Here is a 15,542-nt window from a genome sequence, read left to right on the forward strand (position 1 = left end):
CGATGTGAGCTCGAACCACGAGGCACCTCGGTGGCTTCAGCTCACCTTGGGGCCAGAGAGAGGTGCAGATCTAGCAAACAGATTTGTGTTATCCCCATTTTTGTAGATGGGGAGGACGTATTGAAATTAAACTAAAAGGATCTGCTGCTTTAAGGATGCCAGGCCCAGGCAAGATGCCAGGTGCTGATCGTTCAGAGCCCTCAGCACCAGCTGGCTCCTTATTAGGGCTCCACTCAGTGCCAGCTACAGAGGTGAATGCTCAGTATACTGGCAAATTATTCCTTTTATTTTCATTCACACACATGGTTGGCAATAACCTAGTGAGAAAAAAATATCTGTTCCTTGACCAGCAGCACATAGAAGTGCTGTAGAGGCTGCAGCCATGCCATGGTTGATTGCAGTATGAGTGCGAGAATGCGCTGGTGTGCGGGGGCACTGCAGTTCAAATACAATGAAGAAGGAAAGGACTACTGGCAGAGAATCACAGTAAGTGACATCTAGATGGATGGAAGGAGAGGCTTGGGGAATTTTTAGGATTTTTCGTTATTTTGCTCAAAAAAGCACTATTAGACTTCATGAATGTTTTTAATTAGCTGGGGTCCTTCTTTCTGAATCTGGAGAGAAAGTGATGATTCCCACCTCTCAGTGTGCTCACAGCCTTTATGTGCTTCTCCTTTGTTAAGTCTGGTGGTGGTACTGCTGTGTGGAACAGTGGCCTTGATCCCCTCATGTTCTGTGTCTCTGAACAACCTTAGGGCTAGGCTATTCCCTAGGGCCACAGTGGGGCTGCTGCTGGTGGACCAGGAAAGCAAATGGCTGTAGCCATATGTGTTTCCATCAGATGGATGAAGGTAGAGGTAAAAAATAGATGGCAGAAAAGAAGAATCATTGACGTTATGTTTATTTCTTAATGGTTGAGGGAAGCAGGGGAAAGCTTTTATTTTGTCCATTGTTTTTTTTTTAGCATCAGGTATCTAGGTCATCTCTAGCTTAGAAATTTGTATCTCTTCAACTACTTGGTTCTGTAGCACAACACTCTCTGCCTGAATGGAGCTGCGCTGTCAGACCCTGAGCGGAGATGGGGATCTCTTCAAGGTAGTGGGTGCACCTGGCATTGTGCTGAGGCCCAGCAGTGCTGTTGGCTGAAGCCCTTCTGCACTGAGTGCTTAGTGTAGAGCAGTCCTATGGGAATACGGACGTTTCTGTGGCATAGGTTGGGGCTGAAGAAGAGTGATGCCATGGTGCGATGGCAGCACGTACTGCCAGCCTGGCTGGATCCAGCTTCCTTCTCACTGATGTTTTTTTTGTTGGTTTGGTTGGTTTGTTTGTTTCATTTCCTCTCCCATTTCTTGCTGGTATTTAGCGTGTGAGTTGTTCTTTGTTTTAGTGGAACAGTAACAATTGTTTTAAGCTTAAAAGAAGTGCTGTACTTAATTCTTGCATAGAAGAATGTTATTGGGCTGAGCTCCTGTCTGCTACCACTGCCTCTGAGCTCTGCTCAGTGCCTCCTCCCTGCCAGGACAGTTGGCGCCTCATTAAAAGCCTTTGCAGAGGAGCCAGGGCCTGACAGGGGCCAGATCCTCCTCTTGAGCACATTGGAATCACTTACAATAACTTCAGGGAGATGTCACCAAGTTCTGTCAGTGAAGGAGCTGGCCGTAATGCACCCCAAATCCAAACACTATTGGGCACATCCCTCCAGCTCAGGGGAGGCAGGAGAATGGACACCTCACCTGGGCTCTAGACAACTCTGCTGCACGGAATGCAGTGTGATGTGCAGGGCCATGTGTCTGGCACTCAGTTACAGAGGAGGAGCTAAAGGTGCGCATAGAACTTAGCTGCTGATGACAAAATGACTGATGCTTTCAGTGTTTTTATATGGCAGCAACATGAGAAACTTCCTCTCTGGCAGTAACATTCAAGAACAGTAATTCCAAGCCAGTCTGCTTATGTGTTTTGAAGGGGAAAATGTGAATGTGTGCATCCACCCATCAGCTCAGGCTGCCCAGGACCCCATCCAACCTGGCCTTGAATTCATCCAGGGATGGGGCATCTACAGCTTCTCTGATCAGCCTGTACCTGTGCCTCACCACCCGCTGAATGAAAAATTTCTTCCTAATATCTAATCTAAGCCTCCAGTATGACCATAACTTTCCACTTTGGGCTTGCAGTCAGCTCTTGTGTTTGGAAGCTGGGCACAGGTGTTCCCAGCTGCCCTGGAAGATATGTGATCTGTAGAGGGGCCTGGCTTTGGGAATGTGTTTTGCAGGACATGCTCACAGAAATGAGAGGTGTCATTGTTTTATGGGCACTGTGTCCTTTGGGTGGTGAACACATCTGGTTCCTGACGTCCAAGAAGAATGAGATGAGTGGCGCCTTGAGAGCAATCCATGCATAAGCAAGGCTGTATGCAGTGCATGTTGGGTAGTCTGCCCAGAGAGATGTAAGAAAAGCCATGTGGAAGGAAGAGGATCTGGGGCTGTTATTTGACAGCCAGCTGAACATGAGCCAGCCAGGTGCCCAAGTAAGCAAAAAGGCCAATGGCATCCTGGCCTGTATTAAAAATAATGTAGTCAGCAGGAGGAGGGAGGTGATTATCCCTCTTATCATCACTGATGAGGAAACATGGAAGTACAGCACTGAAGGATGTGGTTTAGTGGGCATGGTGGTGATGGGCAGATATCTGGGCCAGATAAACTTTGTGGTCTTTTCCAGCCTAAATGACTCTATAATTTTTGTGTTATCAGTCAGTATGGAAAAAGGGTTTTCACTTTTTATTTCAGACATTTTATTTAAGCAGGCAAAGAGTAATAAATGACATAAAATAAGGGAAGACTTCCTGTGCTTTCAGAGCCCTTTGTTAATGTACCAGTCCTGGGTTCTTTTTCAGACATTTTACTATTTATTCTGGTGGAGATTATTATGTAAAAAAACCAAAAAATTCCCTTCATATACATTGAGTTGCTGAATTTTTATCTCAACATTATACTTTGTATCAAACAATATAAAATAATATATGAAAAGCTGAAGCTAGTGTGAATTACGATAATTTTTTCATAGAGTCTAATGGATAAACAGTCTCCAGACTATGCTTCACATTTAGATTGACAGAACGTCATTATTTTAATTATAGATTTTCATCAACAGAATGATTAAAAAATAAGCAAGGGGTAATGTTTATTGGTGTTGGTTGGTTGTGTTTTTTTTAAACTTTGCTATTGTTTTTTCAAAATATCACTTTGTCTAGACGTATACGTGCATTTCATTTATGAGTGCTCAGAAATAGGACATAGGAAATCAAAAGTATAAGTTGTTTTAAGATAAAATTGCTCGCTTCACTTCAAACACTTTAAAAGCTTCTCCAGCTCTGAAAGGAATGGTGTCCTGGGATGTCTGAAAAGCTTTCTTGTTTCAAATATAATATGTGTACAGTCAGGTTGTGTGCTTGTAATGCTCTCTGCACCTAGGAGCCATGGTCACTCACCAGAATCCACAGCACTGTGTGCTGCAGACATAGAATAAAAATATGTTTTCTGACCTGAAAACACCTACGTATATAATGCATCCCATATGTGACTATTTTTCAAAAGCGATTTAGAAAAGCTTATTTTACTAAGATGAAGTTTGACTGTTGGACAAGTATGAACTTTCATACCAAATGAGGAAATACAGTTGGTCAAACTTACCTTTTATTTCTGTTTCCACTGTTTTGTTGGGGGTTTTTTTAGGTCTTTTTTGTTTGGTTTGTTTGTTTGTTTGTTTTTTAAATTCATCCTTGGTATTTGTTGGCTAGAGAAAAAATCGCCAAGAAAATAAAAGCCATAAAATAGCTCTGAAAGATACTTCTGCCCTTCTGCATTTGCTTTAAACATCCTTCATGGTGGTACTGGCTGCAGGACCTGGGGGAGGTGTCTGCTGATGGGTTCTACATTCTGGATGGTTCTGGAGCAGCATGCCTGTAGGTGACTCCACTCAGCACTCTGGAGCTCAGAGGCCAATATAGCTTAAAGCTGTGGCTGGGTATTAGGAAGGAGGCATCAAAGGAGCCTGGGGTTTTATTTGCTTACATATTTTGCTCAATGACATGACAGGTATGAAATAGAGTTTCCAGTTATTCTGCAAAATGAACGGATTCCTTCCTGTGCTGTGCTGCATCCCAGGTGTGGGTGGCAGCATCTCAGACAGATTGCATGTGCTTTCAGAACCTGTGTAGATGTGCCTTGGGCAGTTCTGGCAGAGCATTGCTGCCCTGCCATGGTGCTGAACAGTGCTGTGCTGTAGCAACATGGGGTGCAGCCATTCTGCACAGAACTGAAGGAGAGCTCTGTGTTACAGCTTGGTGCAGCACCCCAGAGTGTGATGCTGGCTGTGCAGCTAGGTGAAGTGACTGGAAGCTGAAACCTGGGCTTCTCCTGGCTCTACCACTTACTGTCTGTTGCAAAAGAAAAAGGAGTAACGAAAGCAGGAGAAATGTTTCATGATATATGAGGGTTCATAAGGTTTTTAGTTTGGGTTGTATGCTTTCCCATTGCCCTCTTCTTAAAATTCACATCTTATCTGTTTTTGTTTTTCCTGGCAACACCTAGGTAAAAACAGAATGCCAGATAAAGAAGTGGCTTTGCAGGAATGAAGGAATGTCAGCCCTCTTCAGGCTGTGACAACTTATTTAGACCGTGTGCAACTTCTGCCTTTTATATTTGAAATGCAGTGAGACAAACACGACTGCTGTGTTACGGGAAGGGAAGAGCTCTGTGAAACCATTGTGTTCATCTTCTTCTCTGAGTGAACGCTAACACATTCCTAGGGAGGAGGTAGTAAGAAACAGAGCCTGTCCTTACTGCCATGTTGTGTTTGGATGGTCTCTGCGTCAAGACGACGACAATGCATAAGAGGCACAAGAACCCTCCCACTCCCTTCACTCACAGCAATTTTCTCACCGCCTCCATTTCCCCTGTGAAAGTGAACAGAGTTTTCGAAGGAGCCAGAATTGATTTGTAGTAAATCATTAAGGCTAGTTCAGTACCAAACTCACAATGAGATAAGCAGTTAATTGTAGTAAGAGAAGCTGGGAGTTAATGTGAATCTGGGAAGACAATTTTAATTTTAATTTTATTTTTTATTTTTACCTTTTGTGTCTCCATGCCTGAATGCATCCATTTAAGTTTCTAAAAGCTTTAAATGGGGAAGAAGGCCTTCTGACTTCTGCAATTCCCCACAATAAAAAAAAGCTATTTCCAGAGAATAAGCCAAGTTTTCATTGCTGTGGACAAAAAAAGTAAAAATCTACAGGCAGACAAAGGAGTGTTTTAACCTCTTGCGGTTATCTAAAAAAGCTGCTGAAGATAAGGCGGCAACCCTGCAGGCTGTGTTGATTTTAACAGCATTTCAACTATATGCATAAATGCAAACACGCGGTTAAATCCTTTGCTGAGGAAGGTGGTCTTATGCGCACACTTCCATATTATTTTTTTTTTAAACAGAGATTGAGGCCCCAATCCTGTAGGGACCTGACAGATGCCCGCCTTTGTTTTCAGTGAACTATTCAGACTGTATAAAGTGAAGCGCATGCAAAAACCCAGGGGCTGAGTCAGGAGAGCCTTCCGAAAGGACCCTGAAGTGATGTATGTGTGCCTTTCCCTGTAGATGTGTATATTAGAATGTTAACCTTTGCAAGATGAAGAAATAACAGAACAACACAGTAATAATAAAATGCACAAAAAGTCTATATTTTTTTTTATCTGTATGGTTACCAAAAATTTACTCTTTCAAAAATTGCCAAAAAAATCAGTTCTGGGAAACTACACAGGCAAGTATGGGGCCAAATCTCTTGTCCTGATATTTCCAACAGCTCTGTTTTGCTTCTTCTGTTTCCTTGTCAGAAGTATCCTGTTCAGCCTGTTTGGCTAAGGGCAGTTGGATATTTATTCATTGATCCTTCCCTTTCTTACAGTATCTTGAATTCTAATTAGCATTTTTCAAGTTATTTCACTTTATTCCCCAAATATAGCTACAGCAGACCTCATTCTTCCCCTTTTCTGGAGCTGTTCAAAGCCATGGAAGAGCTGTCATCCTAGGTTCTGTAACTAACCACGCTGCCTATAAATTCATCAGCTGCTTTCATTCACAGTTTGATTAAGTTATATTTCTTTTTACATTTAGCAGTGTGCCTGGTAATGAGTAAAATCACTTGGTGTTAGGAGAGGCTCTGCAAATAGTTCAGGAGCTCTCTTCTAGGTGTTTGCAATTAATCAGGCACCAAACACTTGGAACATTTGGATGCACTTTTAAAAAGTCTGGAAATGTAAACAGGAAATCTTAATGCACTAAAGACGTAAGCGAAGAAGTTAAATTGCAAGTGACCAAATCAATTACACTTCAGATCAGACTGTGGCAGGGCTTTTTGGTCTTGGACCAGATGGAACGAGACTGTTTGTGAAGGAGGTATTATTATTTCTTGTCATGGTTTCAAAATGAGCATATGAATTCACAGTAAAAAATACATATTTTTCCTTTTGCAAAATATATTAAAGCATTTAGAGGAAAGAATCCTTGTGATCGGTGTCATTAAGAGCTATTGGATGCATTTAAAAAAATATATGTCTCTGTAATTATTTCTTGCTCTGACCTGACCCAAGCAAAACCAGAAATGAACATGACATCTTCCACTGGTATGTGGCAAAGTAGAAAATTCTGCTTCTTAATAGAATAAAGTCTTTGGAGCTTATGATTTCTTTTGTCAACGTTTTTCCTGTAGGCTGAGGTTTTTTTGCATTGAGGCAGCTGTTGTGAAGTAAAAATGTACCAGTGCAGTTTTTTTGTTTGTTGGCTTTTTTTTTCCTCCTTGCTTTAGTTTATTGATATAAGTCTGTTCTGTAACCTTGATTTTTCTGGAGACACAAAGCACTTTTATAGTCCAGTGGGAAGAGATGCGACAACTTGTTGAGAAACCTCTGCACAAGCCTCTGAGAGGAAGTGACTGTTGGAATCAAGTGTAACAAAACTTGCTTCCTAGATAAAGTCATCGTAGTCAAATGTAACTACTTTTGTTTCTGGTTTAGAGAGGCATTTTGGAGAACCAAATACTTATGTTTTGATATGTCAGATCAACTTGTTTGCTTTATTTGACATCCCAGTCACTCTTTATTTGAGTATACCACCACCATCCTTTGTGAGAGCTTTGAAAATCACTTTAGTATTTGGCCCTATGTATTTAAAGAAGGAGAATTCCACTCGAAACCACCTTGGAAGGAGTTATCTCTGCTGATGTGGAGGTAAAGACTGTGACTGAGCTTTGGCACTGTAGATGGTTATAATCAGACATGTCCTGCTATTCAGAGTTGTCCATTACATGACCCTTAACAGGGCTTCTTAGCTATGCTGGAGCCATTGACCAACAAACCCCATACATGCTGAAATTTGCACAATTAGATTTGTCACTGGAATGCTAACAGTGAATAAGGAGATAAGGTCCTAAATGCTCCTTTTTCAATTAGCTAATGTGCTAATATTTTATTTTATTTTATTTTATTTTATTTTATTTTATTTTATTTTATTTTATTTTATTTTATTTTATTTTATTTTATTTTATTTTATTTTATTTTATTTTATTTTATTTTATTTTATTTTATTTTATTTTTTCTCGAGTGTTGGCCCATGACCCAGATGCCACATATTCACCTTAGACTGAGGTGAGAGCTGCCACACAGAGTACCTGACAGCATTTGGATACATGAGGTACTTCATTGACAAGAAAGTATAGGTATGTTTAGACTTCAGCGGCCTAAGGAATAAGGTAAAGGGGGGCAGGATCTTCTGATCACGTATTTCAGTGTTTGTGTTCTGCACCAGATGCAGTGTAGGCACTTAAGGCTTAAGTGGATCTGGCCCTCAACCTCTTCACTTCTGTTCTACCATCTGTCAAATGGAAGTAGCTCCTAGTACTGCAGATGTTCAGCAAAATAGACACAATGGGTTTTTATGGAGCAATTGGTATTTCAGAGACTGTCTTTGAAGGTGTTATCATCAAGTTTGTGGGTAATTCTTGTCATTTTGAGGTCTTACAGGTTGATGCTGGGAACAAAAAAGGACAGCATGAAATGGTTGATACTGTTAGAGAGACAGAGAAACTAGAAAATCACCTCAACTATAAGAGTAGGGAATAATGTGGATATTTTAAATTGAAAGAAATGTGCACACATGGCTTTTATGTTGGATAGTTCTCATGAGAACTCCTGAAAAGAAGTCTTCAGAAAGGCTGCAGCAGAACTGGAGAATAGCTTGGAGAAGAAGCAGGGTGAACTTTTCTGTGTTTTTAACAGCATGCACATTACCTGTGTATGTACGTAGCCCTGCAGAAGCTGAGTCAGAGTGTTGTTTGGGAATTTAAACAATAGCTGTGGACTATGTGTAAACTTACAGCAATGTTTATGTGTTAGGATAATGACTTTTTAAGAACTTGCTTAAATCAGTTATGTCTCTTTTTATTTGATAAATATTTTATGCAGCAATAAGGATGATTTTGTTAGTTCAAATTAAGTAACACAGCTCCAAGGACCATAAGTCTTACAGCCACCACACTGACAATTGGAGCCCCTGAAAATGTTGCAATCAACTTTGTTTCTGGTTGCAGTGTTCTTAAAAAATATATATATAAATCAAAATTAACCAATGATGAATTATTAGTCAGTCTCTGGATTACCTGCCTTTTTTTCTTTTATGGGTATATCTTCATTTGGAAATACAAAATGCCATGATGTGGTATTTTATTTTATTTCTAAATATGGAGAGATGTTTTGCCTACGATAGTATGACTCTGGACCACACTTACCTATGAGGCTTATACCCCTTGAGTTTCAGACATTTTTTGATGATTTTTAGACATTAGGATTTAGGTAACGCTCTGAAGAACTGTGTATGTTAGGTTGGTTTTGTTGTTTTGTGTTGGTTTTGTTGCTTTTGGGTTTTTTGTTTGTTTTTCTTCTCAGAATGAAGATTTAATTATTTAATTTAAGTAAATTAAGACTGAATTCAGCCTAAAACTGTATGTCCTTTCTGTGAGCAGCTCTTAAGTATTAGGATGCTCAGACCTAAAAGAAGCCCCCAGACCTGTCTGTAAGGGTGGACTTCAATGGCTCTCAAGAAACTTACATTGTCACATGGTGATCAGTTTGGGACAAATGTCTGGAATAAAAGTAGTCTTTCTGTAGTGTTTATATGTTTTAAATGGTTTGTAAATGAATGATGCCAGTTAAAGAAAGAGTGTGAATTTGAGGCACACCATTTATATATTCTATTTTGCCTCACTCCCTTTACAATGAAACATAACCACCAACTTTCACGACTGTTTTTCTTGGAGAGCAAAGTAGGTTGAAGAAACGCAACGATTGCATGTAAAAGACCTGTGTTGTAATGAGAGCTGTATTCATATCTTTTGGTGACAGGAATTAGAGGAAAAAGAAAAGGTGATTCAGGTCTAGAAGGTCTTTATGTTTGGAAGCCATTCTCAGTTCCATCCATCTTGGGACATCCCTTCCCTACCTGTGTCATGTACTAAAACATAGATATTAGTGACACTTTTCAAGCTCTCTCAGTCCTGGTCGGTAATGTTGTTGCCATGATATTCACATCAGTTAAGATTTTTTGTGCTCCCATGTGTTGCACACGTGGCCAGCAGCTATTCACAGAATCATGGCAAAGCATTTAGCATCATAAATGAAACAAATGTGGGCAGATACTACATACTTCTTCTGGTGAATTTGGATCATGAACTGGAATTCAACCCCATTCTTCACCAAACAGCAGAAGGCTTGGGTGTGTTAGACCTTGACCATGTATGTACCTGAGAATCGGTCCTTTAACTCTTTCATGGTCTCATATTTAGACAGCTTGGCTTAGGACAAAATACTGTAACATATTTTTGGTTCATGGGGCCCTTCATGATGGCAATTACACCCTTATACTTTCTTATTAGTTTTTAGCTAGTTTGCATCCAAGTAAGAATATCATTGCAAGCAGCTAAGCACTTTAAGAGAACTTACCATTTTTGCTCATGGTTAAAGGCTTGTGCCTTTGGCTAAGGCTAAAGCCTTTGGCTTTAGTCTCTGTGAGCAGGCAGGACCTTTTAAGGGACATGTTAATTATTTAAAAAGAAGTCTCATTGTTTGAAATGATTCCTGAACATATTTTAAGATTACCGAAGGTACTTGCGTGAATCCAAATAAAACTGATTCACTGCTAATAAAGCAGCGAACCCATTCATCTCCCCGTGAGTCATGTGAAACTGTCCTTATACAGTTTACATTTCTGTGTAGAAGATGTTGTAGCATCTGCCCACTTTCCCTTTCTCCTCCCATAAATCTAAGTCTGTGAGGTTGGCTGAGAAGTTACCATCTTTGAACTCTGCAGCCTCACAATCCAGACATTCCAGACTGGCATGTAAGAAAGAAATATCTGCTTGAAAATTAATTCACGGGACATCACTACAAAAGAGGTAAGACCTGGTTTGACAAGCTTACAAGCCAAAAGGCCAGAAGTGTACAACTTTGTTTTGTGTTGATGTTGCTACAGGCTTTTTTCAACAAATTTAAATGTTAGAAAAATCTTAGAAAATGTTTTGAGTTTTGTACAGAATGAAAATGAAAACAAAGTCTTTTCAACTGTTTCATGCTACTACCAGCTACAGATATGGTTTGAGAGGACATGGTTTTAACTCTCCTTTCTCTCTCTCTCTCTCTCTCTGTATATATATGTATAATTTATTTATTTATTTTTTTTAAGTTCTTCATCCTCAGCTTCTGACATTTAGAAAAATAAGAGGCTTGAATGTTGCTTTATTCACAGCAAATCCAGAAACTTGGTGGTATTTATCTTTCTGCCCATATCTTCATTAGTTTTGCAGATTAAATTTGTTTACCACATTTCAGTAGAATAAGGTTCAGATTGTCTTTACTTTGTGGTCCTGTGTGTGATGCAGACAGTCAGCATGGTTTCGTTTGCCAACAGAATCCTGTTATTCTGTATAGATTCCTGCAGCAAATTTTATCTGAAATGTATGATAGGTAACTAATACACTTGTTTTATTAAAAAAAAAAAATCTAAACTTCTTTTTTTCTAAATAATGAAAATTCTAAACAACTATAGGTATGTTCATGCCCCTTAATTCACATACCCAACGAGTGCAGCAGGGATGATTACACCTGTGAGAGGTGACCATCTTTTTCTGCATCTTTTTTTTTTTTTTTTTTTTTTTTAATGAATACAGAACTACTAATCCCAGTTCAGAAAGGTAGCTCTATTAAGGAACTGAAATTAGGTTGATAGACTCCATTAACATGGTGCAATAGCTGTATTTAATCAATATTTCACAGTAGTGCTATTGAGCTTTTCTGGGTGAATACTAAAGCTGCCTGCCTGATGGACTCAGACTGTGGCTGGTATGGCTCCATATTTGACTTTTTCTAGCAGACAGTTCCTGCAAAACACAGCACTGTATTGTGCAATATATAAAAGTAGGTGGGTTTTTTTGTTTGTTTGTTTTGTTGCTGTTGTTTTGGTTTTGTTTTGCTTGTATTTAAGGCAAAAATATCTCAAAAATAGTTCTAAGGTGTGCAGTTTTCCTTTGCCTTCTGTGTGCACACCTGTCCCAAGTGGAAGGGCAGCTCCTCAGCTCTGGTAACTGTGAGCTGACTTGTGGAAGTCAGTTGGAGCACTTCTGATGCTATTAAGAATAAATTACCTCTTTGCCTCCCCCTTTTTTTGCCCTATATTTACCATATACTCATCCTTTATTGGTTTTTACCTTTATTACCTTTTTTTTTTTTTTTCTTTTTTTGTAATTAAAATGGTTTTTACTGTAGATAACAAGGACACAGTGTAGCTTAAGTTTCTTTAAAAGTAGGTAAGAGTTGTGCTGCTGAAGAAATGCTGGATTCCTAGCAGTGGAAGTGGAGGCACTGGCCAACCAAAACCCTTTGTGGCAGCAGCAGGACTGGCTGTGGGATCAGAAGATGGGAATGGCAATCTGGGGTCCTCCACAGCTCCCAGTGCATGAGTGAATATTGAATGGGAGAGAGGACAGTAATAAGTGTAGATGTGTCCTACCCCACAAGCAACTGGCCTGCTCTTGCCCTGCTTTAAGGCACTGAAAGCTGAAGAGACTCAGCATTTCATAAAACTCCTCAGTTTCATGCCATACGCAGTTATAAAGCCCACTCTTAGTTTTCCAGCATTTTTATTTTTTTTTTAAAGTGAAAATAAGATGAAAGGTATTAGTGCCATTCAAAGCTGAACTATGTTTTGCAACCCACCCATAAATAACTTGAGAGGAATGACACTCTGCATGCATCATTTATTATGAATTACTTACTGGTAGGACAGAAAAAGCAAGTGCTATGCACAGTCATGTTTGTGACGTTAAATCATACGTAGCTAGGACCTTTGGTTTCCATTAATGTCTTATCTGTTTTATCTAACGGATCACTGTTACTTTACTATGACTCTTTGTAGGACAGGAAAGGAAGCTGTACAATTATTGTTTTATTCCTAGATCTGAACTTCAAAGCTGAAAGCTAATGCTGTTCCAGTGTCTAGTGTATATACCTTGTTGGGCTTATACGTTTTAAGATGCATCCTGAAAATAACAAAGATCTTATTTGATTTTATATTCTTGCATTCCAGAAAGCCAGACCTTAGTGTGCTGCCATACAGAAGTTCCTCAGTTTCTGATAGTAGAAGGACGGTGTCAGCTTCCCAGAGTGACATCCAGAGCAGCTGTAGCTACCAGTGTTATGAAGTACCACAGCTTTTCAGACCATCAGCCGCAGTCACCTTCACATCCTGGGTCTGCATTTGGAGGACGCTGGTACATCCTCGTTAACACAGATAACAGCCTCCCAGGGTCATTAATTTAAGCACTTCATGAAGTGCAAATGCTGCTGCTAAGGCAAAAGAACAGAGGGGGAGATTAATTCTCATTGATATATAAGGAATATGTGCAAAAGGTTCAGGGACAAGGAATGATTCAAACTAACAAGAATATTTGAGTGGATGGATGCAAAAAGAAGCTCTTTAATTTTTAAATTTGCACAGAAATAACCGAGACAGATGAGCCTATGAAATATTTTGGAAAACGTCACTTTGCAAACCTTGTATCTTGCTTAAATGTTTATTAAAATAGACCAAAAGCCAAAATTCTCTGGTTAAGATAAATACTTTGTCTTTGCTAAGTAACAATATTTGTGAACAAAACATAAAACTATAATTTTCATGTGTCAAACATAGTAACATTTAAGGTTAAATGCTAAAGTAAGACAGGGCATTTTTTTTTTATTTTTATTTTTTTTACATCTTCCTATTTACAAGCTGCTCATTAAGCCCATTTACCTCACGTTAGCTATTAAAATGATGAACATTTTTAAAGTTTTCTCCATGACTAAAATAAAAACAACAGAAATGTCCTTTTACCATAGCTTAACAAAAAACAGAACCATATTTTTGTTATCTAGGAGAACATACTGTTATAAATACAGCTGTTTTTCATCTGCAATTATATAAATAATAAACATGCTGCCATTCACAAGGATTTTAATAGATGATTATATATAAGCAATATTACGATCTAGCGGAGGATGGCATGAGTTTTCATCATTCATTTTTATTGTACTTATTCAGAACCCTTGTCTTCATCTGAAAAATGTGGAACAGACTTCTTTGCTACAACGTTGTCCAGTCGCTGTCCTTGCAGATATGGGTTCACACTCTGAAAAAAATATATTTAAAAAATATATTTATTTATTTATTTATTAGAAGCAGGGATAGTGGATGTATGAATATATTTCTTATCTGTCAAATACTTACAGACCAAAAAAAAAAAGAGAAATGTTTCCCAGAGAGAAAATCTACAGTCAGTCACTGCTTTTTTTTTCTTTTTTTTTTTTTTTTTTTTTTCCTTCTAATATTTCTCTGTGTGTGTGAGAATTCAGACCAATCCACTGTAAGAATAACTAACTGCTACCTAGCCCACAGTGCAGGCAAGTAGAGGAGGCCTGCCCTGAGTGCCAATCAGGCTGGGCTAACACTGTTCTGTGCTCTGCTCCTCCTTTTCCAGGTCGGCAGAGAGGTGGCAGGTCTACTCTCCTTATCCTTGGGACAGGACAAAACTCACCAGGAGCATACAGGTACATCTCAGCTTAAATCACTGCTCCCTGGTGGACTTCAAGCTGGGAGAAAATATAGTTACCACAACAGCTTTGACTGATGTCTCTTCTCTCTTCTTCAGCACATCTCCTCACTGGGAAACCCATCCTTGCTTCCTTTCTTGATGCAGAGATTAAAAAAAAAAATGCTGGCCCAGAAGCAGAGCCAAGCCAGGCCTTGGCGTAGGAAATGGCCTCGTACCATTGCCAGAAGGAGGGAATGCTGGAAAGAAGATCCCTGGCAAGAGCCTGCCTTCACTTTGTACCATGTAAGCAGCCCAACGTGAGACTGAAGATGAACAGACCTTGTCTCATACTGTTTGGACATCACGGTAATGTAGAAAGCCTCTGCTTGAATTTTGTCTATGCCGATGAAATAAAATGTGCTAACTGTATTTGCAAGTATCAAGCTGTTTTGCAGAACTCAGAAATAAACTTAAGTATTATTTATACCCACTGTATCTGTGTAAACAAAATTCAAATATATGCTCTCTTCATCACAGATATAGACAAAAAGTTTAGTGCTGCTTTTTGATGACAATAAAAATCATTTGCCTCTCCAACTATAAACTCTGGAGGAACGCAGTGTTTCCAGTATCTCCTAATTCTCATCAAGATGCTACAGCATAGAAATTACTTTTCTTGAGATGCTTCTTTTACTAAAACCTGTGAGTTTAAAATAAGGCCAAAAAAAAAAAAATCTAATAAATGCACAAAATATTTATATTCAAATAATTATCTGTAAGAGCAGGAAAAGTTTTGGGATTTGTCTCTATTTATGCCTAAGCCCTTGGATTTGTCTCTATTTGGGGAAGAGATCATTAATGCTTGATCAGAGCACAGAACAGCCCTTTTGCTTTGTTGTATTGTTTCTGAATGCTCTGCTTGCTACAAGTGAAAACAGAAAAATAGTAAGAACCAGAAATGAATGCGGAAAAATCTTTGAACATAAAACTAACACTAATTTAATGCTCTAAATTGTTAAAAATAAGACACATGTAAATGATTTGTTTGTGTTTGTTAAAAGAAGTTCTGTTTAATGTTAATTTAGTGAAATTCAGCTGTTGCATAAACTTCTAGGAATTATTTGAAGATTCTTAGGAAGATTAATTGGTCTTTTTTTGGAATGGTACTCGCTAGCTACTTTTTGAAATAAAGTAGAAGAGAATGAGAATACATTAAAAAACAAATCCTCAGCAGACAAAAGGGAACACAAAATATAATGCATAAATCCTGGCTGATATGGCTAAAATATTTTTAATTCCATACAGCTGTGCTGAGCTCAAAACAGTGGGGTTTGTGAGTACCTTTGCACACAGCTCCAAGTCCACACCAGTGTAATTCTGTTGT

General features: G+C 38.9%; 1 protein-coding gene and 1 long non-coding RNA gene across 5 annotated transcripts in view; one reads left to right on the plus strand and one right to left on the minus strand.

The window, feature by feature from the left end:
- Positions 1-235: 235 nt before the first annotated feature.
- On the plus strand, positions 236-14,820 carry LOC116653476 (uncharacterized). 2 transcript variants are annotated; one of them, XR_014947164.1, is made up of 3 exons: positions 236-486; positions 14,105-14,174; positions 14,276-14,752. It is a non-coding gene; the product is annotated as an uncharacterized LOC116653476 (long non-coding RNA). The 2 variants fall into 2 exon arrangements; XR_014947163.1 differs by lacking the exon at positions 236-486 and having other exon boundaries at positions 13,755-14,174; positions 14,276-14,820.
- Positions 13,036-15,542, minus strand: part of SCG5 (secretogranin V) — a 33,272-nt gene continuing 30,765 nt past the window's right edge. For all 3 annotated transcript variants that reach the window (XM_015864878.3, XM_015864877.3, XM_085550373.1), the window contains one exon: positions 13,036-13,756. In XM_015864878.3, coding sequence (XP_015720364.2) covers positions 13,661-13,756 — 96 coding nt within the window. In that variant the 3' untranslated portion in view covers positions 13,036-13,660. The remainder of the gene's footprint in view (positions 13,757-15,542) is intronic.

The sequence above is a fragment of the Coturnix japonica genome, chromosome 5 (assembly GCF_054131305.1).
Source record: "Coturnix japonica strain WE chromosome 5, WE-NBRP24, whole genome shotgun sequence".
Classification (NCBI taxonomy): domain Eukaryota; kingdom Metazoa; phylum Chordata; class Aves; order Galliformes; family Phasianidae; genus Coturnix; species Coturnix japonica.